Source organism: Mugil cephalus, chromosome 9 (assembly GCF_022458985.1).
Source record: "Mugil cephalus isolate CIBA_MC_2020 chromosome 9, CIBA_Mcephalus_1.1, whole genome shotgun sequence".
NCBI lineage: Eukaryota > Metazoa > Chordata > Actinopteri > Mugiliformes > Mugilidae > Mugil > Mugil cephalus.
In genome coordinates, this window is record NC_061778.1 from 13339917 (window position 1) to 13365109 (window position 25193).

At 44.7% G+C, this 25193-nt stretch overlaps 1 protein-coding gene across 1 annotated transcript; it reads left to right on the forward strand.

Moving 5' to 3' along the window:
• Positions 1-8988: 8988 nt before the first annotated feature.
• oafa (OAF homolog a (Drosophila)) lies at positions 8989-24980 on the forward strand. Its single transcript, XM_047594088.1, has 4 exons — positions 8989-9718; positions 20823-20957; positions 21043-21223; positions 23097-24980. The coding sequence occupies exons 1-4, from the start codon at positions 9461-9463 to the stop codon at positions 23369-23371; spliced, it is 849 nt and encodes a 282-aa protein (XP_047450044.1). The 5' UTR covers positions 8989-9460; the 3' UTR covers positions 23372-24980.
• Positions 24981-25193: the final 213 nt, after the last annotated feature.

Consider the following 25193-nt stretch of genomic DNA (forward strand, 5'->3'; position numbering starts at 1 on the left):
ACAAGCTAAATTAACTGGAGACATTGCATCCCCGCCGATAATAGCAAGAAGTCAAAGGTCAGAAGTGAAAGTTAACACCCTGCATTTTTGTGCCGGCAGCTGAAGACTCTGTGGAAGAGGGAACAAAGAGCGTTGTCAGATGGCATAAATCTGACCACCAAAACAAAATTGTTTTTCTTTTCTCTTTAACATTTACAGCGGAGGAGATCCTGTAAATCAGTTCTTCCGATTTTTGCTTTCTGCTCTCCCCTCATTCGAAATGTCAAAGTTTTACGTCTCGTTAACAGGATAACTAGATCCGAAGAGTTACTATTTAAGAGCGACGCTTCTTTTAAAGGCTGTGAAGACCTCACGCATTCAGCCACAGGGGCCCTGCAACACCTGCATTACATCCTGATAAAACCAGTCTTAAACGTAACGTTTTCATGAAATGCTGTCAGGTGAGCAACAGAAGGCTTCCTGCTCTTTAAGTAAGCTGTAAAATCGTTGCATTGTCAAAATAATTTTAAAAGATTTGGGTGTCGGTGTCTATACTTAATAGGTTCTTTTTTTATATAACTAATGTAGAAACGTTTTTTCACTTTCTTACATTTTACCAGTTTTCTTAAAGTCTCCCTTATCACATTTTTTTTGGCTTATGTGTCCATGTTCTCAAAAATGGCTCTGCACTGCTGAAACCCCTTTTTGATTTAATGCAAAAAAAAAAAAAAGTTTTTATAATGTAGTTGTTTTAGCATTAAGTTTATTCAGGAACATCATTCATCATAATTTATCATAGCGCCACCGCATGCAACCTACCCTCTTTTAGGTCACTGCAAGGTTTACCTATCAAAGGAAACATTGACTTAAGTAAATATTGAAAGATCTGATTTCCAAAGAGCTGTGCACATAGAGGCTATCTCGGTTCAAGTATCCCTTTCCTGCATACCAGCATCATTTAGTCTTTATCCTTGACGTGCTCGGCTCCCACATGCAGGCGAAAAGCCCATTGTCGAGAGCAAAGCAGCTTCAGCTCTCGTGATGTTGTCAGAGGATGGATTTACCTAAAGGCTGCAAGCTGTCTGTGTTTTTCCTGTGGTGTCCTGTTTTTCAGTCGACATTATGCAAGGAGGTGAACTTTATACAGACTTTGTCATCACGCTGGCGAAGGTCTACCATGCCGCACCAAAGAATTAAGCAGACAATACCAGTCTCATTTAATTTTCTTTCACCCAACTTTCACTTTCTTTCAATGGTAGCGGTGCGGCGAATGCTTATATACAGGATTGTGTGCACTGTGTACAAGTAGGTTAACACTCTAGATTTGTGTTTTGTGGGGAAATAAAACCCAGATTGTGCTTAAAGCAAATATTAGACAGAACAGAAACTAGGAGAGATATTTGTTTTCCACCAACTGTGAAGGCCGTCGGGGGAACATGTTGTCCCACTTTAATTCTGTACAAAAACAAAAAAAAATAGGAAACTAAAGAGCGCTGCACAGTCTCTGTGGTTGTATTTTCGCACAAGTCGTACTGTATGTGTTAAAATGGGAGCAGATATTTTTACAGTGTTGTGTTTCTTTAATTTAACCAAAAGGCTGAAAAATGGGCCTGGAGTCACAAAAGGCAGCTTTAATGTTTCCCTCCACTTACAGTTTACAGCCTTCCAAAAACAGACATTTTACTGGTTTGCCGTTTGTTGGGAGAAGCAGTTAAATTAATAGCTTCGCCAGTCGAGTAGAACGCTGGAAAATCAAAAACGAAACATGCGGATTTAAAGAACTAAACAAAACACAAGCAGCATACTACTACTGTATATTTAAAAAGTATGTCAAGAGGGCTGACAGTTGGAAACGCTAATCCAGTTCACTGACAGTCCGCCGAGGGAGAGGCCTGCACCAGTTTGTTTACAGCTTGATAATCTGGAGCAAGCATCTTGATTGTGTGCTGGCAGAACATCAGCAGCCATGCCGTGACTGCCGGGCCACACAGCAATTACACTGGCCTCTTATCTGCGTGAATAGCAGGCCTGTTACTGCAGCAAAGAAGGGCTAATGACAGATGAACATATGGAGTATGGTTACGACAAAAAGCACCTTAAATGCTTCTCTCAGTCTCGAGTAGTAGTGAAAAATGGGGTTGGGGTTTGGTTTAAGCGATGCTAATCACAATTAAAAACGTGAATGTTTTCAGAAAGTTCAAGAGGTCCTGTCCCTGACTGTTCTTTTACCTCTGCTTGATGCTCAGCTCAGCTACTCAGTGGCTGCCATTAGTCTCTGGGTAGGTATATTTAGCTTCTTTGCATGCTACTTGTAATTTTTCTGCATTGCGAGACTAAACCAAAACAGCAAACTTGGAACCAAAAGCTCCACTGAGCCGTCAGGAACTGCCTGAGTAGACATAACACTTCCTCTGCAGTCAAATGCTCATGTGTCTGTTGGCTTCGGTTTTCTATCAGTTTATGTTACACAGTTTCGAGCCCATGTTTTGTCATGTTGGCACACTGTATTCCCCTTTGTGCCGTTGCTCATAACAGACTCAGAGACAATCGCGGCCCATGGATGTCGTTCAGTTTAGCTGCTCTGGTTAGCAGTGCTTGCTTGGATGGGAGAAAATAATTACACACAGTTTTTTTATAGTGAGCCACCCAGTAAAATGATTGATGGGGTTTTATACTTTTCACAACTAAGAGCCTACACCGTAGCATATGCTGAGGTTGGTGTGTTGGCGTTGTTCTTTAGTTATGGTGCCGAAAATGCTAGTCAACTGTGTTGAGTTTTTCTAGGACCAAGCAGCTCATGTGGGAGCTAATAAATGTTACTTTTCCAGTAATCCCTGAAACACAGAAGTAGGTGGAGGAGGTTTAGTTTTCTTTCCTCGTCTGTCCAATGAGAGATGCACTTCATACCAATCATGGTGGTTTCCCTCCGTGTCGCTGTGGTGTGCTGTTACATCTCTAAGCTACTGTGCTAGCCACAGATCCAGAGCAGTAGCATAAATCCAATTTTACTTTAAGAGGGGCAATTGGACATACGATACCGTCATCATGGGACAATGAGCAACAAAGGCTAACTGTAACGTTGCCTGTGCTTGGACCAAAATTGTAAAATTGATCATACAAGCAGGTGGCGCTCAAAAAGGGGATACTGGAAAAGCTAGTGTTGCCTGGGAAGGTTTTAGGGGTGGAGGCTCGGAAGCGCTACAAATTACAGAGCTGACCTCTCCTGAATCATGCTGATCAGTTGCTGTGCAGTTCATTGATTCTAAGTGATCACACCTTTGTTACAGACGTTCATCGACAGCCTGGCCTCTGTTCGATGGCCAACTGTTCACTCTAGATAATCAAAGCCTTAACCGGAGGCACAAGATAAGACCTAACTTAAATGTATGCCTGCACTGAAACTCCACACGTTTTGCAGCTCACTATACAAGCTTATAACCACACTTTGACTCTGTGTGGTTACATGCACATTAAGGGAGGTTTAATTGCGAAGGAATCTGTGTTCAGTTACTCACCTCTGAATGACTCCCAGCAACCTTATTAAATGCTCCCCCCTGTGAATTAGCAGTAATTTCTGCTTTAACCCCAGCAGGGAAAGGCTTTGATTAATTAAATATTGACTAGATATTCCCCTGTATCCTGAGCAGATGTTCTCAGAGTCATGAGTCATGTGATTCCTCCGAACCACGACCACGACAAACACCATCTGATGAAAGGAGTTTTATTTTTTTTGTTGAGACCCTGACTGAGCATCAGCAATTGTGAAACTCCACATTTTCCCACAGTTTTAACCTTTAGCTTGTTTTTTTCCCCCCTTTTGTTTTACCTTAAGTAGTAGTAGCAAGATTGTTGAAGTTCTCTTGACTGACAGTACCCGTTTACTCCAAGTCCATGTTTGCCAAGTATAGCACAATAGAGGCTTGATGCTTGTTACAAGGTCTATTAAAGATGGTTGAGTCCATGTTTGCATTAAAGACTATTAAAGCTTGCACAAACAGGCTGGAATGAGACGTGTTTCTGAATAATCGCGAGCGGTTACAGAGGAGGCTCAAAGTATTTGTATATGCATTTTCTAGAAACAAAGACAACGGTAGCTCCACCTGAGCTATTATATCATAAAAGCTCTGACCTGCCATAATGGGGAACGATAAATGATACGTTCCTACGCCTGTGTTTAAAGTGGGATTGCCTTTCATCTGCTGCTGGGGCTCTGCCAGGAAAGATTCTCACTGTGGGGTTTTAACGCTGCAAGCCATAAGCCCAAACATGTTTATTTATTTTTACAATTCAAAAGGAGCCCCCCCCCCCTTCACCCCCTCAACACCACCACCACCACCATCACCACCCTCCCACCTCCCTGCTGTATATCTCCCCTTCTCCCTCTGTTATTAACTTTATGGGAATTTCCATGGAATTCTTTCGTAAGCGATTGTGTGGCATGAGGAAGCGTATGCGAGGCTGTCATGCCTTTCTTAGTGAGGCAGAGGTGATTTCACCGTATTTATCTTTTTGAACCATGTCCCTGTAACCGATGGCAGGACATCTGGATGTCCCTCCCCCAGTTAAAAAAAAAGTAGAATAATTGAAACAGCAAGCATTTACGTATTTGAGATTGGGTGAGTTTAAATCTAATCAAATGATGAAATCATCTAAATTCTGCATAAATTAGGCAAAACTCTCTTCTCTCCTCTTCCCCTATTAATGGAGTGGACTCCGTGCACGACTGTGGCATGTTTAAAGGTAGCTAATTTGAACATGCAGTGTCATCGTGTTTACTAAACTGACTCTAACCCTAACCCTCAAGTAATGTGTGGGCGGTAAATGTACACGTTTTGTATCTAGAGGGGCCACATTAACGAGCAGGAAGCCATGCAGGCAAATGTTCGGGCACCTCCCGTGGCTACATAAACTGGCTCATTTTTGCAATAACTACTGTAAACTCCTTTAAACTTCCCATAAAGGCTCTGCACTGAGCTGTACTGTACCGCCACTCCCCCGCTGCAACCCCCAAAGTCAGGCCCCTTCCAGTTAGCCTATGATATGGTAGCAAGAGAGGGCCCCGGCTTAGGGAGGTTTGCAGAGAACACTGTCTGCTGCAGAATGTGTTATAGTTCCAGCAATTGATAAAAAAAATATGTGTTGCTCCTGAAGCCCAATTGATGAAATGCATTTTATGACCTAGTGCATTTTTAATGGCATGTAGGTATTGTTGGTTTTATGTTCTAGCCTGAAGTGCACCTCCCCAGAAATGTGACCACACAACGCTGCGAGGCAGACCACAACAGCATTTTTTTTTTTATCCACATCTCACAGTTGTCAGAGAAGCACAGAAAAAAAAACTCTCCCTCCTTCTGCCTCCTACACACGTCTCCTCTCCCTTTTCCTCCCTGGTAAAAATGAACGTCGGCCGGCATTTTATTAACTTCAGCTCCAACTTGAGCTGTTCAGTTTAACTCAGCACTGGTCGCGGTACACAAACAAACTAGAGTCAGCAGAATACACGCAGAGTAGTGTTTTAGCGGAGTAATTATAGAACAATGCCGACGCACCAGCACGCAAGTAAAGACGCTTACAGCAGCATAGCCTGCTATACGGTGCAGGCCCTGTGCAGTTACAAAATAATAAACCTATTTAAGGGGGAACAAGGGGGGGGTTCTTTGCCTGTAGCCCACCAGTCTAGGTTTGCCACTGTTGTCATCTGAAATGTGGAAAAGAAGTAAAGTACAACCCTCCATTTTGTACACATGTAACATACATACTGGGGCCAATATATTTGAACACAGGCGGCCTTTTATTTATTTTAAATTTAGAGCGGCAATAACTCTTTGTAACTTGATTATATACACGAAATCTATCGTGAATGACGTTTATTATCAAAGCTGTCAGCGCGATAAACGCGATTCTTCTTCTTTCTCTTTCTTTTCTACTTAATTGTCATATAACCTTCACTGAGCTTCCCACTGTGTACAGAGTGTATTATATATATTTACAAAGAGCTTCTCTTGGCTCGCCCCTAGACATGTCTCCCGGCCGTCGTCCAACTTTTCTCTTCTCTTCTCTTCTCTTCTCTCCGTTGCTCCATGCAGGCCTGCGCTCCAAAAGGGTTACCGTGGCCCCAGAGCCCCTCGTGTGTAAGGGGATATCTCCAGTCGGCCTGCAGCAGGGAGCTCGGCTGCCGCCCCAACACACTGTAGGCAAAGCAGTTAAACAGAGGGAAGAAAGGAAAGGAAGGAAAGATATGAAAATATCATCAGAGCACAGGGAAGCAGCTTCAGTTCCTCCAGTCCTTATGTAAATACAACGCACTCTCCAGGGCGCACGCACGCACACACACACACACACACACACACATGCACAAACACTTCTGGCATCTGTCTGGAGGAGAGATCAACTGCAGATCAACCACAGAGCTTGGCTCTCCCCCACTGGCAGCTCTCTTTCTGCAGAGCTGCAGAGGTGAAACATCATCAGCTTGTTGCTTTTGGAGGCCTTCTGATTACCCCCGAATACTTTGTTCAAGCAAACCCATGCGGAGGAAAATATTACAGCTACACGGGGAGTATTAGGGGTATTACTGCATAGCTGCATGTAACAGTGATCAGCTCACAATGCAAATATTGTCTTTCTCTATCTGGAGCTTTCTCTCTCCACCGTGAAAGAAAAGTCTTCCAGATGCTCTTAATCCATACTTTGGCATGCCATTTAAAAATATGGAAAGCCTCGCCGGTTGCAGAAGAGTTGGTCTGCGCTCTATTTTCTTTTTGTTTTGTTTTTCTCCCCTTGTTTAATCCACAGGCAAAAAAATTGTTGTTTTGGTGAACACTTCTATATGGGTGGTATAAATCCCCTGTCGGCCATTTTAAGCTAATTTTGTGCAAGTCCATGCACACACATACGTACACACACGGCTGGAATGCAGTATTAGCACCCTGACTGCACTCGGAGCTGAATGCCTTGCAAATACGCACAATTGTCCCCCATCAAAGGGTGGAAATACTTCACATTTTTAAAAGTAAGAGTGGAAGTGCATGTGTGGTTCTGACACTGGCAGAGGTCCTCCAGCGGTGTGAGCTAAAACCTAGATTACAGTAGCCTAATGTTTCACAGCAACACCCGCATGATATCTTAAATCTAAATGAATACCGACACATTTAAATGGAAAACAGATTACTCAACACCTCCCTACCGGGGCTTTGTAAAGACTTAGCGCATCCTTTTTGAGCCTGGCCCAGATCTAGGAGATTGGATTTTTATTTCCCAGCTGCAGGAGAATGTCGAGATTACGCGCGTTAAGATAATGAACTTCTGCAGCTGTGTTGTCAGAATGAAAAAGCAAACACGCGGCGAGAGTGTGTACGGGGACGAGACAAGGCGCGCGGTGTCTATTTCACAGGTTTTTGCCTTTAGGAATGCAAACAGCCTCTCAGCAGGAACAATCGGGAGAATATTCCCGTAAATCTGAGGACCGCCAAACTGGAGTGCACAAGGAAACAACAGGGACGGGAGGACATTTAGCAGCAGGTCAGTACGGGTGAGTACGACACGCAGGTTGTTTAATGATTTTCACTTTCTTATCTCTCGTTCTTAGCAATACAGCAACATAAAAATAGTTCTTTTCTGACTCACGGCGGGCGCACAAAGTGCGAGTGAGGCACGATACTGACGTGACAAACTATGCGCTGCCTGTTGTGTCAGTAATTACCACAGGACAGTGCAATTGCTGGTTAATCATTAACGCCCTCGGTACACTGTAGCTTGTGTCTGTCTCTCATATCTGCCTGTAGGTAAACAGCCAGCTACTGCACTTTGGACTGCTGTATGTATGGATTCGTGGAAATTCAGATTGCTTCGAAAACTGCCCCTGAGTTTTGAGGCCGCATGCATGCATGATGTTTCACCTATGTGAAAGTTTAATAAAGATGTAAGCCGTTGCAGCCCATCACCTACTCTTGGCTCAGAGAATACTCCGGAGCTCCATCACAAAAGCCGAGTGTTTGCCTAACCTCATCTCCTCCAGCCTACCAGGATCCAGGACCCGGTTTGGTTTGCCTGGCCCACCTAATAATGTTTGCTCTTCTTTATGGCCTCTTTGTTTGTTTTCCCCTTCACTAGTGCTGCCACATTTGGGGTCGCCAGCCCGGAGCTGAGCCCACCCAGAATGACAGCGATAGAGATAACACAACTGGGGGTTTACTGCAGGGACGCCATCCCTTCTCCCCGCAACACAGCGCACAGAGTTAATCTACCATTTAATGTGACTCTGGGATCTTCCTTCAAGCACAGCGCCGCTTTCATCTGTTTGGCAGCTCTCACCCGAGGATTGTCGAGCTTCCCCTCGGGGGCATCGTAAAAATTAAATAAGGTACACGAGGGGAATAAAGGAGTGTATTTTCCCTCAGCTGAAATCTGTGAATCAACCGTGCGCTGTCATCAAAGGCAGCAATTACTTGATAGATTTATTTCGGGAGGTTTCGCAGTTAACGCAAGAGGTGTCGGGAAGATTAAAAATTATGAAAAACAAGATAAAGATATACATTTTCATTGCCACTTTTGCTTTTAAGATAAGAAATGCAGATCAGCAGAGCCTCTTACATCTTATCTTCTATTATTTGGTTGTAGGTGGTTGACTGTAGTGGTGATTTTCACAGAACTAGTCTCATTTTCACACATTTAGGACGCAAGAAACCAAACAAATATGTGGGATAAATGTGTATGATCTTTTTTTTTTTAAGCAATATGCAGATATATAATATAATAGTTATTGTTTGCTTTCTGATCAAGGCCAACTGCAAGTTACAATTTATCCAACCCTTTATTTATCCCTACATGAGAGAGCGACATCCACAAAACTATAATTTACAAATCCGAACAAACACCTCTGTTATAATTGTTGGGGGGGTATTATTAGCCCTGCTCGCTGGAGTGCAGGAGAATCACATGAGGCCTTTAGGGGGATGGGCAAGAGTTTTCCGAGGGTGGTGTGGCTTTAAGAGTTTACTACCATCCCTGCGCCCTCTCACTCGCACACACGGAGAGAGAGAGAGAGCGCAGAAAGTTTGGTGGGATACCGACGGGTAGGAAGTGACGGGACTGTATGAATTTCAGGAGGAGGAAAAAAAGGAATATCAACACAAAGCAGAATGAGAAGCAGCGTGCGGTGATCGTCTGGCTGTGAGCTGTAGTGCGTGTGAAACTGAAGTGCGCATGATCTTAAACAACAACACCGGAGCGAGAAACTTTCAATGGGAGTGAAGTATGTTCCCCACAAGTGAAAAGCAGAGATTTTAGTAAGCGGATTGATTGGAGGTGCGCTTGGAAGTACTGGCACACGGGCGGGGGGGCCATATGGAAGAAGTGTGAGGTATGAACTAGCGAGAGCCCCCGCTTTCAGCTTGAAGGGGAAAGACTTTACGCAAAACCCAAGAACACAGTTGGGGGATATGAACGCAGAGCTGTGGGTTTCGCCTCGAGTTTTTCCTTCATGGGCTTCGGTCTTGCGTCTTTGGGGATGTTTGCGAGTTGCATCTCTGCGGCTTCGGTTCGGATACTGACCCGTCTCTGCGCCCTGGTGCTGGTCGTCGCCGTGGGACTCGGTTCGGAGCTGCGGGTCCGCGTCCGGCTCGCTGACGGACTGGTGACTGAGGAGCTTTTGGAGGCGGACAGCGAGAGGGACTCGATATCGCTCGAATTCAAGCAGGGAGACGGGACGCTCATCACTTTCGTGGCGGACTTCAAACAGGTGAGAGGGAGTCCAGGAAACACTCCAACCAAACGCCGCTGAGCCTTGAGGGGACATTTCCCCCTATTCATTCTGACACGAGTGATATTAGATTTAAGTTTAGCGCATTCAAGTGTTTAATTAACTATAAGTTATCATAACTTGTTACAAGAGAGTCAACTCAACGGTTCCCAAAGTAAAGTCTGCGGCCCATCAGCGGTCCTGGAAGTCTCCAGGAGGTCCAATTAAACTGAGTCTTAAATAGAGGGGATACGTGGTTGATGTGAGATTTAAATTGTGCAAATTCAAATGTTTGAATAACTGTAAACTTCACAGTTTCCAATGCAATGTCTGCAGCGAACAAGTCTCAATGCGGCCCCCAATAAAACTGTGTCTTAAATAGAGTATTACATTCGTAATTTATTCTGCTAGTAGAGAGGTAAATACAGACATAATTCAGTCATTTACATTAATGAAAGCTGGTGAGAGCCAGTGAGTTTCATGTAAAGTGAGATGCCTCAAGACAAAATCTGATCAAGAGTTGTGTATGATTCATATTAACATCAGCAAAAACCCCAAGAATTATGAGTTTACTATTCCTTCATCCTGCATTCCTTTTACTTTTCTCATGACCTACCACAAATGTGTAAAGACCTTTTTAAAGGCTGAAACCATTTAGACACAACGACCTCTCGGCTCAAGATGAACCGTCGCCCCCTAAGCAAGTATGCAAGGTCACAAATCTGTAGCTTAAAGGAAAATCGCCCCTAAAGCTTACAGTTGCTGTAAGTCACGGGCAGCGAGTTTGAAGCAGCGAGCTTCATTCATCTTTTTCCATCACAGTGTGCGTTTCAGAGGTCAGGACAGCTGTTGCTCCTTAGATGTGGACGCCCACAGACCCCAGTGGCTGTAAAGCTCCTGCTGCTGCATGGGTCCAGTCCAGAGCTGATCATAAGAGGCCATTTTTAGCATTCTTCTAAAAGTAGATGAGCAGATCAAGTGTCCCCACCCGTTGCAGCAGTGTGGTCATGATTTCCTTTTTTTTTTTCTCTTTTTCTTTTGGAAAGATGACGCTGTTTCAGTTTTGACACATAAATGTCCTGGAAGGAAAAGCGACGGCTGCTCTGGACCAGGGGGGTGGGTGCTCTCGGAGGCACACAGAGCTGAGGCATGTGTCTGTGATGGTTGCTATCACACAGAAGCTGACAGGCTGGCGAGATGTGAAGGGGGAGATTTACCAGGATTAAGTGGGCATGTCTGACCTTTTTGATCTGCACGTCTGGTTCACTAACTAAAACAGCTAATTTAGAGTTGAAAGAGAGGAGGCCATCGCCCCCGATCACTGGAGACACAATGACAGAAAGAGACGTTCGCTGATCTGTGAGGAGCGGGCGTCCCCTCGGTGGTGCGGTTGCCCCTCGTCGCTTGCACATGCATCTGCACATATGGTTTTGTTTATTAGAATAAATCCAACAGAACCTCTTAGATCACTTTATTTTTCCGCTGCGTGATTTATCCGTTCCAGTTGTAGGTCAGCGTCCTTGCCCTCCTCTCTTTCTTTCTTCCTCCCTCTGTCCCCCTCGTTGTCTCCTGCCCCCCCTCCATCCCCCCGTTCCTCCCGCATGTGGTTTTCATTCAGCTCTTGTGCTGCATCTCCCAAGATTTATGGAAAGTTGGACGAGCTGTCACTTCCAGCTGCCATGAATATACAGTTCAGATGAATGCACGTGGGAAGGAGAGCATTTTAACAGGAATGTTAAACACTGTTCTAACCACGCCACGCAGCCAAAAGGTGGATAAGCACTGCAGCACAGGTTAATGTACTCTCTGGAAGAATTCATTTACACTCGTCACTGAACAAACAAGGATGTGTAAGATTGCGTCCAAGAGACAGCAGCCCATGGGCTCACTGCCTCGTTGTGAATACGTGGCAAAAAACAACTAAACGTTTTAGCTGTTGCGGAGTGGTTCGCTTGATGTGAGGGAGACGTTTAGTCAGCCTTATCCAGGCAATGAATCACTGTGAGAATGAGCAGCGATTTCAGGTGAAAGCATGTGGACATTTGGGAAAGAGGATGTGTGTCATGTTGAGTAAATCTCGTCATGCGGGTGAAACTGTCGAGTAAATTCAAACCGCTGAAGGGGTACGATGTCAGGATTTCATGAAATAAAGGAATCCTGGGAGGGACTTGGTTACCCACCACACTTATTCTGTAACGCAGCGTCATAAAGGGATTTTATGTTTGTGATTTTTTTTTTCCCCCCCTTGTGTCTCGATGAAGTATTTACAGCCACATCTAGCCATTATGTCAAATTGCGGCTATCTGTCTGCAGCTCAGTGACATGCTGAGCGTCCAATTTTGCAACTCCAGACAAATCTGAACGCAGATGTGCCGTTGTTTGAATTGAACAGTCACTTGTTTGCAGAAACCGCTCCAACAATTTATGGTCTTACACAGTCAAAAAAACCTTGAGCTGAACATAAACCACGTCTTGGAGATTAATCTGAGGGAAATGTCTCGCATATTTGAAGGGCTGTCTTGGGTTTCTCCAGATGTAGGGAGTTTGTCGGAGGGGCTAATCAGTTTGTGCTCCGTGTGTCCTGCTTTCATGTCCAACTAATGGGTTTGATCAATGCAGGAATGCGGGTGACTTCGCAGCCCTCTCGGCTGAGTTAACGCTTTAAGAGGGTTTAATATCTGGGATGCAGTGGTGCACATCCTTTCGGAGCCACACTTGCATGTACCATATAGCTTTATAGCATGAGATCTGAGGGGACAGATTAACCTTTGGTACATTCGCGAATAAGGTGTGAAAGTGGGTGTTTACGCTTGAAAATAGTTTTCGCTAGTGTGGATGGGAAGCAAAGGGGGCAAGTGACCAGGATGTGTAGAGGGAACAGCGCAAGTTACAGCGATAACAGGTGGAAAAACCGTCAGTGACAAGAAGTGACGAATAGGCTGTTCCCATGTGACGGAAAGATATAATTCAAACTCAGACATTTACAGCTTGGAGACGAGCCCTCAACTTATGTTCCTATTAAATCCGCCATGCTGATAGCGGCCTCAGAGCATTGGATGAGCCCAGATTGAGCGCTGAATGTATTCTCCTTTCAAAAGTACCGATAGGACGAAGACCTAGCTTTATACATACACCTGTCACTGTTTTTATGTCCCACTTGTTTAACTTGAGAAACATTTGAAATCATTTTGAAATACTCCAACAGGTTTACATAGGAAATCAAGGCCTTGGAACGTCTACTATCAACCAACGTTCAGCTTCTGCACAAAGCTCAAATATTAGTTTTTGAGGGTGCATTAATCTGTAAGCTTTAGAACTAGTCACACACCAGTCAGTGATGATTCGAAAGGTTTCGTAAACGGCACTTATAATGCATTGTCAGGCATTTTCCCTCGGAGCTAGATCACTTTAAAAGAATCCACGTCAGTGCGGATGTGGCGCGAGTGACTCCTCAAAGTAGCGATGGGTCATCGGACCAGCCGACGCGGGGAAGCCCCTTGATGCTGTTTCACACTATCATGTTTACCGGGGCTGGCTTTAGCTTAGACAATGGCGCTGCAGTGTGAATGAGTGTGTGAGCCGTTTTTTTATTAATTCTCACTTCATGTTGACTTTACAAACCGGATTGTGTTGCAGCTGCAAGCCGCGTTGCCCTCGGGTCAGTTCACTGTAGTGTGCGTCCTGAATGTCTTCAAAGCGCAGAGGCTTTTTTGGACACACCCAGCAATAATCTTACTGTAAGAATGAATTGGAGATTCTCCACACGCCCTCGTGTGCTATGTCGAGCACATAATAAAAGTTGTAGGGGCGGAGCCAGGTTGGTTGGCCTTTCTGTTTGCCGTCCCGTCGGGATACAGATTGTGACCCATTTTGCCAGGTTCCCGGTACTCTCTTGGCTTTCACATGCAATTTTAAAAAGACGAACTGATCAGTTGGATTTAGTCTGTCATCTTTATTGGCCGTCAGCCCCATGTGGGAGGCCTGCTGGCAATCCTGTTTGTGCTTTCTTCTTGTTTGCCAAGAGAAGCGAATGCATGTTGTTTTTCTCTGATTGCAGGTCAGATGCAAGTCAGTACAGTCGCCACATTTCCTACTTGGCCCTTTCTTTCGCCTGCCACACCTTCCCTCTTACTCAGCCTTGAAACACCATCCCACTTTGTCACTTGCACAAACATGTGCAGTGGTATTTTTGCAGGTAAGTGTCACCTGTAACTGTCACCAGGAAATGCCGCTGAGACAGTTCAGAGCAGGTTAGGGCCACGAGTCCTTCCGCACCGCTGCTGCGAAAGGTGACGGTGAGGCACAAACAGCCATTTAGGGTTTGTTTACGTTTCAGCAGTAACTTTAGAAGACTTTGACTCCCACGACGTTTCTCTTTTTATGCTTTTTTTTTCTATGTGGAAGAGATAAATTCCTCAGATATGTTATATGTTTAGCGAAAGAAGATGTCTGATTCAGAGGAGCTGCAGTCTTCTTATCTCTGCTCATGATGAATGACGTATCAGTTGGAAGCGCTTGGAGGTCTTTTGCCTTTACACTGGACTAGTTTCTTTTTCTGCTCCGTGCAGCTTGCGTTTGCAGTGAGCGCAATGAGAGGGTCTTTCCACAGATAAACTCATACGCACGTCTTTTTTCCTCCTTTTGTTCGCCGTCGGGTCTGAATCCCAGGAGAGCACCTTCTTCTGTGGCCTCGGTGTGGCCCGTCAAGGCCCCCACATGGGCCCCCTTTGGCCTCTCATGGCCCCTTTGCCCCTGTTGGTGTCTTTATCCTTCATCCCCCTCCCACCAGCCGACCAGATGTTCATCCATAATGCTGCTGATAAAGAAAAAGCTTCTCATTCCCACAGTTTCTCGCATGCATCCAGGGGAAGAGAACAGAGCGGAGAGCGGAGAGCAGAGACGGCTATCGTCAACCTTTTCAGATATTTCTTTTTTTCCTATGCGGGACAGTGGACGGCACGGTGCTGTGATTGCAGCCTTTGAAGGGCAGGGAGACGGCCGTCGTGGCTCGCGGTGTACATAGTTGTTATCTTTCCTAACTAACTCTGAGGTTTTAAGATTGCGTTTGGCAAGTTTAAAAAAAAAAAAAAAAAAAAAAAAAAAAAGAGGTAACAAAGCACTTGCTCTTCCAAAAGCTTCCGTTCTGTTTTTCCCACAGTATCCTGAAATGTCCTTTTGTCAAATTTATGACTGTATCCTTCTGGGGAACAGTCGCCTGCTTAGTTTCAGACTTCTTTATTGCTATTTAACTTAAGTGACAGTGCAGACATTGAAGTTGAAAAGCTAAAGGCACAAGTGTCCACATCTGGGAAGGTATTACATCACCCCTTTGCTTGTCAAATAAACAGATCTTGTGTCACTCTTTCAGACATACAACAGCTTTTCTGTTGGCAAAGGTCTGACAAAAACAAGAAAGCCTACTATTGAAACGGCCGAGGGCTGTACTTAGTTAATAATAATACCATAATATATTTTAGTGCTTTGTTTTTGTGTCTCTCTTTGCGGCAGGATATGACAGATGTGTAACAACAGTTGGAGGCTGAATGGGACTGTAGCCATGTCCATTGTTTATTCCTTATCTATCTGACTCATTTCCTTCCCTGTTAGTACTCAGTTGTAGCCCCCACTCTCATTTCCTGAATGCAAAGTCTCCATAAACAGTTTGACTGTCTGGTTAATTGTATCCAGACTGTGTGTGTGGATGAATTTCTCCCTCTTTGCGGTCGGCACACATTTCGCACAGGTCTGAAGTTTTTTTTTTTTTTTTTTTTTTTTTTTTTTTTAACATATCGAGTTCGATCTTAAAACTCTGGCCATCAGAAAAGCAAGCTGCCCTCCATTGTTGTCAGGATTATAGGCAAGGGGTGGGTGGGTGGAGGGGGGCACCTTTCTTTCCACAGCCTCCCGTGTTTTGATGGTCCATTCACTGCCTCTGTTTACTAATTGGTTGCCTCTCTGGACAGCCAGGTGTGACCAGCCCCGAATGTGACTCCGCATTCCTGCCTTTGGAGCGACTGTAATTAGCTTCGACTCGAGCGTTTCTTAGCTTTAGCGGCTTTTCTCCTGCTCCTTTTGTCCTGTGTGCGTCTCTTCCTCTCCCCCTTCTCTGTCTCCCAAAGTGATCTTTAATCTCTGCCTCTACACCTGTGCTCTCTGACTGGCTCCCCTCTTGCACGCACCACTGCAAATACCCTCCCCATCGCCAAACATGGTAAATCCATATGTTGATGTTGAAGCGCATTCAGAGCAGTCCAGGTCGGCTCGGGATCTTAAAGGTAAATATAGCGTTTCGTCGCGTCAGACTAATGGTTTCAGCTGGGACTTTGTGTGATTTAATCTGCTCTGTGTTGGGCTGTTTAATAGCGCTATAAATACAGACATGGGTTGGTGCTTTTCAGAAGTTTTTGGTTCCAGCGTGAACTACTTGACCAGTTAAATACCTACACAGGCTCACATTGGTCACTGGTGACTCATCGGGGCATGCCTGACCAACGGTGCTCTGCAGACAGCCAACAGCTTTATCAACAGACAGGGTCTTAGAGGGGATTTGAAAACAGGAAGAACCCCCTGCACAGGGGGACAGCCTCTGGCACACTGTTTGTGTGGGGGGTGTTTAAACACATCCTTGTTTGCAAGTGTGCTCTGGTACAGTTAGTGTAAAAGGTGTTGCACAAATCCCACGTAAATGTTTTACAATTTAAGCCTGTCTTGGTGACAGAGCCGTCATAGAAAAAACAAAACAAAAAAAAAACAAGCTTTCTTTTAGTGTTAGCCTTCCCAGCTCTCATTTTCACAGCCAGTAATCCAGGTACACGCTCTGTGAGGTGACTGTTTGGCCAGCTAGGTTACAGTGCAGGAGAATGTCCACTGTAAATGGCACTCTTTGACTGCCTGAATGGGCTTTTGTGCACCTCTTAAATAATCTGGCGCACCAAAGGTAACCACCAATGAAACGGGGGGCCCCCCACCCTCTCTCCTGTTTAACAGGTCTTGGTATGACCCACTAGTCAGGCCGCATGAATGCAGGCTTGTGTTTGGCTGCCGGCCAGTGGTAGTTTGTCTCCAAATGGACTAAGAAGTCCGGGGTGTAAGAGGGGAATCTGTACTTGTGTGGATTATTTATAGCCGTGCTGACATTTACGCTGCGCTGGTCTGCGAGAAAAAAACTCAAGGCTATGCTGTCCTTTGATTGTGGCGTCTTTTTAAAGACAGGGCCATGTTGTGCTTTTAATTTCTAATGCGCGCACCTGGTGATTTTCTCTAATGTTGGTCTGCAAACCTTTAATTTTATTTTTAGAGTCTATGGAAATGGAAATACACTTCAGGCTTGAGGCCTCACCTTTTTTTTTTTTTTTTTTTTTTTTTAAAAGGAGTTGTTGTGAATTCAAGTGGCCTTGCTCTTCATTTTCAAGCTCCGGCAGGTCTACCTGATGATGTGCTCCTAAAGCTTGTGTTTTCCTGTTCATGTTTCACTAACCTACTGTTTGGCAACCTGGGATATTTACGCACAGCAACAAGAAACAGTTACTCCCCCCTCCTACTGCTCCCACACAACCTCTACGATATTTGTCTGATCTTCTGTCAGAGCCATAATGTACCTGTATCTTTCCCCTTCAGCAGTTTGCATAATACCCTCAGGTTAAAAGAAAAAAAAAACAAAAAACACCACCAGCCCACTTGGAACATTTAAAAAGAAGTAGCTGTTGTTTGATCCCTCAGTTCTGTCCTCATTCTCTCTCTCTCTCTCCCTCTCTCTCCCCCGGTGTTTGGATGTTACCTGTCATCAAGAGAACAGGTGTAAGGCCTCCTTTTAATCACACCACCGTGCATTTCGCTCTTTCTGCTTTCTTTTATCTGCCTCTGAATGGCAGCATGAGTCAGTGTGCACATGTGCCAGCGCTGGGTTTCAGGCATGAAGTGAGTCTAGTCTTGTCCAAACAAACAGCTGAATCCAGCAGCTTCTGTCTGGATGGGGGACGTGGAGATGATGTCACTGCTATTACTCTGTTTGCTTCCAGAAAATAGTTTGGATATTACTTTAGCGGTGCCTCAATTGTTGCGATATCGGCGCTGGTTTGTTATTGCACTTTGGGGACGCAATTAAACGTAATTTGACTTAATTGTAGACTGCAGACAGGTAGATATATATTTTGTTCATTTGTATATCTGTGTTATTTAATGAGCAGTTCTTATTGAATTGGATGAGGTGCTAAATAGCATGTTTATGCCTGCGCACTAAGTATCACCCTGTAGTCAACAGATGCTTTGCTTGTGATGAGAACATTCAGATTGTAGTTACACGCCGGATGGTGTTTTTGGCTGCGCGCAGCAACTGGACTTCAGGAAGTTACGGTGCCTTTTCCAAGGATGAGTAATGCACATAGCCCCCCTCATAAAATCACAACTTGTCATCGTCACACTTTGGTTTCTGTTTGGACTAAACAAGCAAGATATAACATGTCAAGTGGCGGTGAGCTGTACAGGTGATCGTGGGTGGATTGTGTTACCTTTCTGACAGTGGCAACTTCCTACTTGACTGCTGGTGGTATCTTTTTATCTATGACACCCTGACACGAGAGGGGTATCGGTTTTCTCATCTAGAAACTGTCTGTGAGAAAACGTTACGGAGACCTTCTCGGAATTTACAGGAAAAAGCTGGTAGATTGACATCACAGAGGGAAATGCTGCATCTTCTACTCCACTGCGTCGCCCTGGGAGCTTTAAGATGAATATTTTAGACGCTGGAAACACGGTTTTTCTTTTTTTAAAGATGAAACCAGTTATTTCCAGGCATTTTTTTGGCTTCGGACATCCCACCAAAAGCAGCACGTAGTCAGGGTCACATTTCAACATTTCAAATGTCTGCGAGATAATAGCTCTAAACTTTTCACGTGGTTTTATTTCGGTTAATGTTTAAATGGTGCAATATCTCGGAAAACGTATCTGGAAAAAGTTCAAAAACTCTGAAGCTGACCTTTTTCTGACCATATTTAGGTGTGTGTTAAGAGTCCAAACTAGCAGCCACTACAATAATATGCTGCTTTAACACTGATCCTTCAGTATATATAATCTAAAAATGTCATAATACAACAATATATCAATCCAAACCAATACTTTTATGCTGTCTGCACATTGCTGCTTATACTTATGTACTTTGACCTGTGTTGGATTTTCTTTCATTTACTGCCAAGTATTTTTGCATTTCTGTATTTTACTGCATCTAAATGGATCTGATAGTGTAGTGGATTCTTCCACTGCGCTAGCACTGTCATAATATTCCCTCTAGTGTGTGTTGTGTAATTATGGCGCACCGTTTGTAAAAGTTGTTGCCACAGTACGTAGTGTTGCTCTGCCCGTTCCCCTTTGGCCTGAACCCAAATGCAGGGCAGCAGGAGTACACACTCATTAATCAGGACACATGAGGACACAAGAGGAGGAGGAGGAGGAGGAGGAGAGAGGAGGAGGAGGAGGAGGAGGAGGAGGAGGAGGAGGAGGAGGAGGAGGAGGAGGAGGAGGAGGAGGAGGAGGAGGAGGAGATCTCTCAGTGTCTATGCTTAACCGTGGAACTGGGTCCAAAGAAGTTGGTGGAGCTGCCCTGCTTCTTCTCTGTAATTACCCAGAGAGCCTTGGGGCAAATCCATGCGGCTGACACGAATGCCTTTCCTCTTCCTTCTCCCCACACACACACCGACACACGAACACACACCGTGTCCCTGCGTAGCTCCATGTGTCTGCAATATGGGAGGTCCTGAAGCCACGGCCTCTGCGTCTCCCTGCGCTCGAGGCCAAATGGCACTTTTGCCCGTCTCCTTCTCGCTGTTACACATATTCCAGCTTCCTCTAGTCTCTTTAATTACTCGCTTTTTTATCACAGCGTGCGAGTGACTGTGGTGTCTGATTTCCGCTGCCTGTGTTTCCATGGCCCTCTGAGTTCATGTTTTCCAAAACTCTGAGCGGTTCAGAGATTCAATCAATATTTGCTCAGTAATTTTCTTTCCAAAGGTCAAATAGTATCGCATGATTGTCTTGTGTAATACCCATGCTTCTATTGTACGCCTGCCAGGAGCTCTTTTAGCGGACAAAAAGTGCTTCTTGGAGTGAAGAACTAGCGATCATGCAAAGTAGTCTATAAAGAACTACGGAGCGCAAACACTTCGGGAAGGCATGGTGTATTGCTTTTGTGCCAGCGTGTATTGTTTTTTTTTTCCACACCGGAAGTGGGACCAAAGAGCTTAAGGAAAACTCAATGGGGTTATCTCTAGGCTTTTTATCTGTCCCAGAGTTCCTCCCGCTCAGGGACAGGACTGCTACTCCTCTGGCCTCTGCAGCCTGTTTGCTTCAGACGGGTGTGTGAAAAGCGGAGGAGGGGTGCTTGGGACTGTGTCTGTGTGTGTGTCTGTGTGCTGAAGCCGAAGCCAAGGAGGGGAGGGGACGTCTGATGAATAGGAGGACAGGTCTGCTACTCTGCTCTCCCCACCGTCTGAGCTTCCCATCATGCTTTGCATTCTCACTCACAGGGCACTTTATGGCCTTGGGTTTGGTGCCAGATCTCTCAGACACTTGCCAACAGCAACACATTTTTTTTGTTTTTTTTTTTTTTGAGTGAATCTCCACTATCAACATTTTCCTACTAGTACATTTCCACATAAAACGACGCGGCCAAATGTTCCTAATTTCTGCAGCATGTGAGAAATTCTGATAAGTTTCTCCGGGAATGGGCCCGCGAGCTTTAATTCGACAGTACAAATAACCAGAGCGCGGCTGCAGCTTCTCAGGCCTACAGACAATAAAATGTATCAACAAACTGTCAAATGAGGCTGCAGCGAGCACAACCCCGCTCTTTACTCCTAGCAGACAGTTGTTTGATCATCTCTGAGCTCCACATATTGAATTACTTACAGTGTCTGGAAAAGTGCTACATTAAGTACCGAAACAGAACGAATATTTGTGCTAATCTGTATGAGCCTGCACATATAAATACTAGGCTATTATAACCTCGCCCCACGGACCACTTCAATGTCTCCTTGGGAATCATCTGTTTATCTGTGCAGCCAGTCATCCCTTTCATCCCCTGTGTGTGTGTTTTTTTTGTTTTTTTTTGCAGGATGTGAAGATATTCCGTGCGCTGATCCTGGGCGAACTGGAGAGGGGGCAGAACCAGTACCAGGCGCTGTGCTTCATCTCGCGGCTCAACCGCAATGAGATCATCCCCAGCGAGTCCATGGCCCGTCTCAGACAGGTACAGAAGAGCTTGAGTTATTGCAGTCATTTTTACATTGCTCGGGGAAATCGGAGGGTGTGATTATTTTCTGCTGCCTCCGCAGAAAAACCCTCACGCCATTCGCCTGGCGGAGGAGCGGCGCGGACTGGAGCAGCTGACGATGAGCGCCGCGGTCAATCTGAGCCGGGCCTGGCAGCTCAGCTCCCACATCCACAACATGTGCAGCGAGGCCCGGGAGGCCATCTACACCAGGGAGGCAGATGTCAAACACTGGCTGGACAAAGGTCAGGATTATCACTGGAACTTGCGGAAACTCTGGCCCTGGTGTTAACATAGGTCTCAAGGCACCAGTTTCACATTCTGTATGCAAACGGCACGGTAGACTATTTTCCAAACAGCTGCTGTCTCCAATGGCTCGTCACTTACTACCGTTTCGGAACCACAGGCAGAGCTGTATTTTTTTGTGTTTGCATCCAGACTTGACACAAACAAAATGAGCTATGAAGTCTGAAAGCACATGTGTTATTATTCAATTAGGTAAATGAAGACACCGGCCATTATTGAGAAAATACAACATTAAAACCACTGACAGGAGAAGTGAATAACATTGAGTATCTTGTGACAGTTCACTGCTCTGCCGGGAAACTTTCGGACCCGACATCCGTGTGGATGCGTAGCACCCACCTAGACCAGACCAGACCAGACCAGACCATACACCCCCACCCCATAACACTGACACTCCAGCAGGATGCAGCCTGACACAGGCACATGCAAAAGATGGTTTAGGAACAACTGGGAAAACATGAAGAACAACACAAGGTGTTGACCTGACCCAAACTAATCAAGTATCTGTGGGATGCACAGGAACAAGCCTGATCCACAGAGGCCCCTCCCTTCAACCCATAGGACCCAAAGGCCTCCAATAACAACATCCTGTTCCCTCACAGCACAGGACACACTCAGATGTCCATTGCCTGATTACTTAAAACTGTTTTGGAGGCACAAGCGAGACCTACACAATATTAGGAAGGTGGTCATCATGTTATGCCTGGTCGGAGTATTTAGCTTACTACTGTACGACTACATCAACATAAACAAAGGGCCAATATGTTGATGAAACTGCACATAGTCTCATCTTTAGCAGATGAATTATTGTTCAGGTGCATTCATAACTTTGTTAATTAAGAGCTACAAGGACAGAATGTTTTTAAGACTCTCCTAGTTAACAAACACTCGGTGGAGCCTTTTTTTTCCCCTGACCATATTTCAAAATAACAGCTGTGTGTTTCCTCTAAACGAATGAGGCAAAACTCTGCTTATGATTAGGCATAAACTGTCTCTTGTGTTCCCACTGTTGAAGAAATGTGGTCACAAGAGGCCCGAGCCACCTTCAAATGTGGTCTCAGTGATCTGATCTCAAACGCATCCTCAGTGCGTGTGTTCGCCCCTGCACAAGCTGGACGGATGTGATCCAATCAGGATGCATGTTAGTACGTGCTCTGAACGGGGCATGTGGTCTGGTCTGAGTGAAAGACGGCTCTGCACACTTTATCTCTGCGCGAACGTTATTTATCTCCCCAACACTGTCTATCTTGTTTCTATCCTCCAAACACCTCTTTCCACTTCATTTTAGAGATATGACTCCACGTGCTATCTTCGTGCTTCTCGATAAGGCTCTGCGCTTGCTCATGCTATCTGTGCCCCCCCCCATTTATCTTTACGTTCCACATTTCACTTGGACAGTGTTTGAGTGTGCGCATTTCAAACTTATTGAACCATTTGTTTTTAAAAGTTTGCAGTTGGATCCAGATTCTTAATGGCCACGAAGTCCCAAATTATTCAGGCTGAGGAGAATCCGCATGACAGCGCCATTGTCCACTGACAGCTTTGTTATATAGGCAACAATGTTGATGGTCATGGTTCACCAAGCACTCCACACCGTTATCTGCAGAGGGAATCATGGTAGCATCCACTTAGCATAACAAAGCTTCCCTTTTGCTGCCCTACGTACCCTCTTTTTCAGCCACTTTGTTCGGCCCCTCCAGTTCAATACAGTACTTAATTGAGTGTAATCAGAAAGAGGGTGATTTGCACAATGGCGAGCTTTTGTTTTTAAATGCCACAAGCACTAATGCGTCTCCTCTGTTGGTGTTATAGGATTGGACAGCTCCATATTCGAGGTCTTGCCCCAAACAACAGAGGTGCCCAGCTTTCAGGCCTGTCATTCTACTAAAGACTTGTGGCAGCCCTGTCTCTGCACGTACAGCCTGCGTTTGGAGTGGTACCCGTGTCTGCTGAAATACTGCCGAAGCCGGGACACGACGGGAAAAGGCTCTACGTACAAGTGTGGCATAAAGAGCTGTAGCAAGGGCTACCATTTTACCTACTACGTTCCCCAGAAACAGCTCTGCCTATGGGATGAGGAGACCTAGCATTTTTCTCTGCAGGGTTAAGAAAGACTCTTTTTTTCCTCCCCTTTGCCAAGCCGGTGCTTCTCCACCCATGCTGTTCAAACTAAACCCAGTAAGACTGGACCTCGGTTTATGTGATGCTAAGTGTGGCTGTCTCAGGTGGGGGAATGCTCCGGTCCAGATGTCAGTGGTAAAACAGACGAATTCAGGTTCCAAGTGAGGCCAAAACCTCGTTAGGAAGCTTCTCCTGGGTGAAATGACGTCTCACTGTCCGATTTGCGGCGACTCCGCCAAGAAGCTGTCACTTTTGTGCCTTTTCGGAGGAATTATTGGAGCAACAATGACCTCTCAAGCAAGCTATGGTATGCACAGAGCTGGACAGCGCACTTGCGGCGGGTTAAACGCCGGCGGAGGAACAATAGCATCCCGTTCTAACTCAGAGTAGCTACACAAATATAATCTTCCATCCTTGTGAAGGAAAATTCAGATGGTGGATGTGTCCTCCTTTCAAAGCTCTGTGAAGAACTGTTTATTTCCAGTGAAATGTCAGTTTATAACAACGTAAACAGGCGGAGTAAGAAAACCGCCTTTCCCAAATGCTGGCTTTATTTATTTTGGTTGCAAAGTGAAATTATGGAGGACTATTTTTGTATCTTTTTATTGTAATAACTTCATCGACCTTCTTTCCCTTTTGCATTAAACAAGCTCTTAAGTCCACATTTCTAAACCGACAGCCCTCTGTAAGTATTCAAACACACTTTAACTTCTTGGCTGTTTTGGATGTTGTTTCTCATCGGTATGTCTTCATTGGTGTACAGACGGAGTAGATCAGCAGACTTATTATTATATTTAAGGAGAGAGTTTTAGTTCTGGTTTGTCCCATCAGAACCTATTCCCACCACTCACATTCTTAGTTGGCTTAAAAAGTGTCAAATAAACCAAAGTCAAAATAAATACTGTCAAAAGAAGGGTATAAAGTTTCTAGAAATTACCTCTTCTCTTAAGTCACTAACTCTGCAGCGTCGCTGTTTAAATCATCTCTACTGCCATCTTCTGGTCAACCAGCGTTTCAGTTTCTTATGCTCTCGACTGTGTCCCACTGCCAAGATTTTTATTTCAGTCACAGGTTCTGTCTGTTCATGTCACCAGTTTATAATTTATGCAAAATCCCTCATCATTTATGTTTCATATGTAATTCAAGGAGCACTTCTTGAATGCGTGGGACCAAATTAAATATTGTTCACTTGACTTGAGAAACAAGTTAGAGTAGGATTTTGAATCGTCTTACCGCCGTCTTCATTTCGGTCTGTACTGCCATATCAAAATTTTGTGTCTTTCTGTGTTCTGCTAACTAAAGAACCAAATGAGTGAAACATTTCTAATTGTGGCCTTTTTTGGTGATCAAGTGCCTTAACATTTCCACTGATGTTTTTTTTTTTTTTTTTTTTTTTTTTTTTTGCTATGTAATTGTAGATTATTTTTTCTATGAAAGAGTTTTGAATATGTTTAAAAAAAAAAAAAAAGCAAAACACAAATGTCACCAAGAGGAGAAAATGAAGCAATTAGGTGATGTACTGGTTAAGAGCTGTTTTACATAAATTGTTTCAATAAAGTTTTTCTGTGCACTGCACATAGAAGTGTTCAAATCACTGGAGGGTATGTTGGAGTCACATTATTAGACTGTAGAAAGAAAATAAGGTACGAGGAGGAGGAATTATAATGATTTTGAATTCTCTTTCTGATGATTGACTGTGTCCATGCAATAATGTGTTCAATTGATCCAAATGTGGGAGGTCAAACACAGATACAGAACAATGTGTAAACAAATAATATATTATGAGAA

What these genes read in the sequence shown, in the direction of transcription:
- oafa (XM_047594088.1), top strand. Translation starts at nt 9,461, where the DNA reads ATGGGCTTCGGTCTTGCGTCTTTGGGGATGTTTGCGAGTTGCATCTCT. An exon ending in TCGTGGCGGACTTCAAACAG is followed by an intron (nt 9,719 to 20,822) that starts GTGAGAGGGAGT and finishes TTTTTTTTGCAG; the next exon opens with GATGTGAAGATATTCCGTGC. An exon ending in CCATGGCCCGTCTCAGACAG is followed by an intron (nt 20,958 to 21,042) that starts GTACAGAAGAGC and finishes CTGCCTCCGCAG; the next exon opens with AAAAACCCTCACGCCATTCG.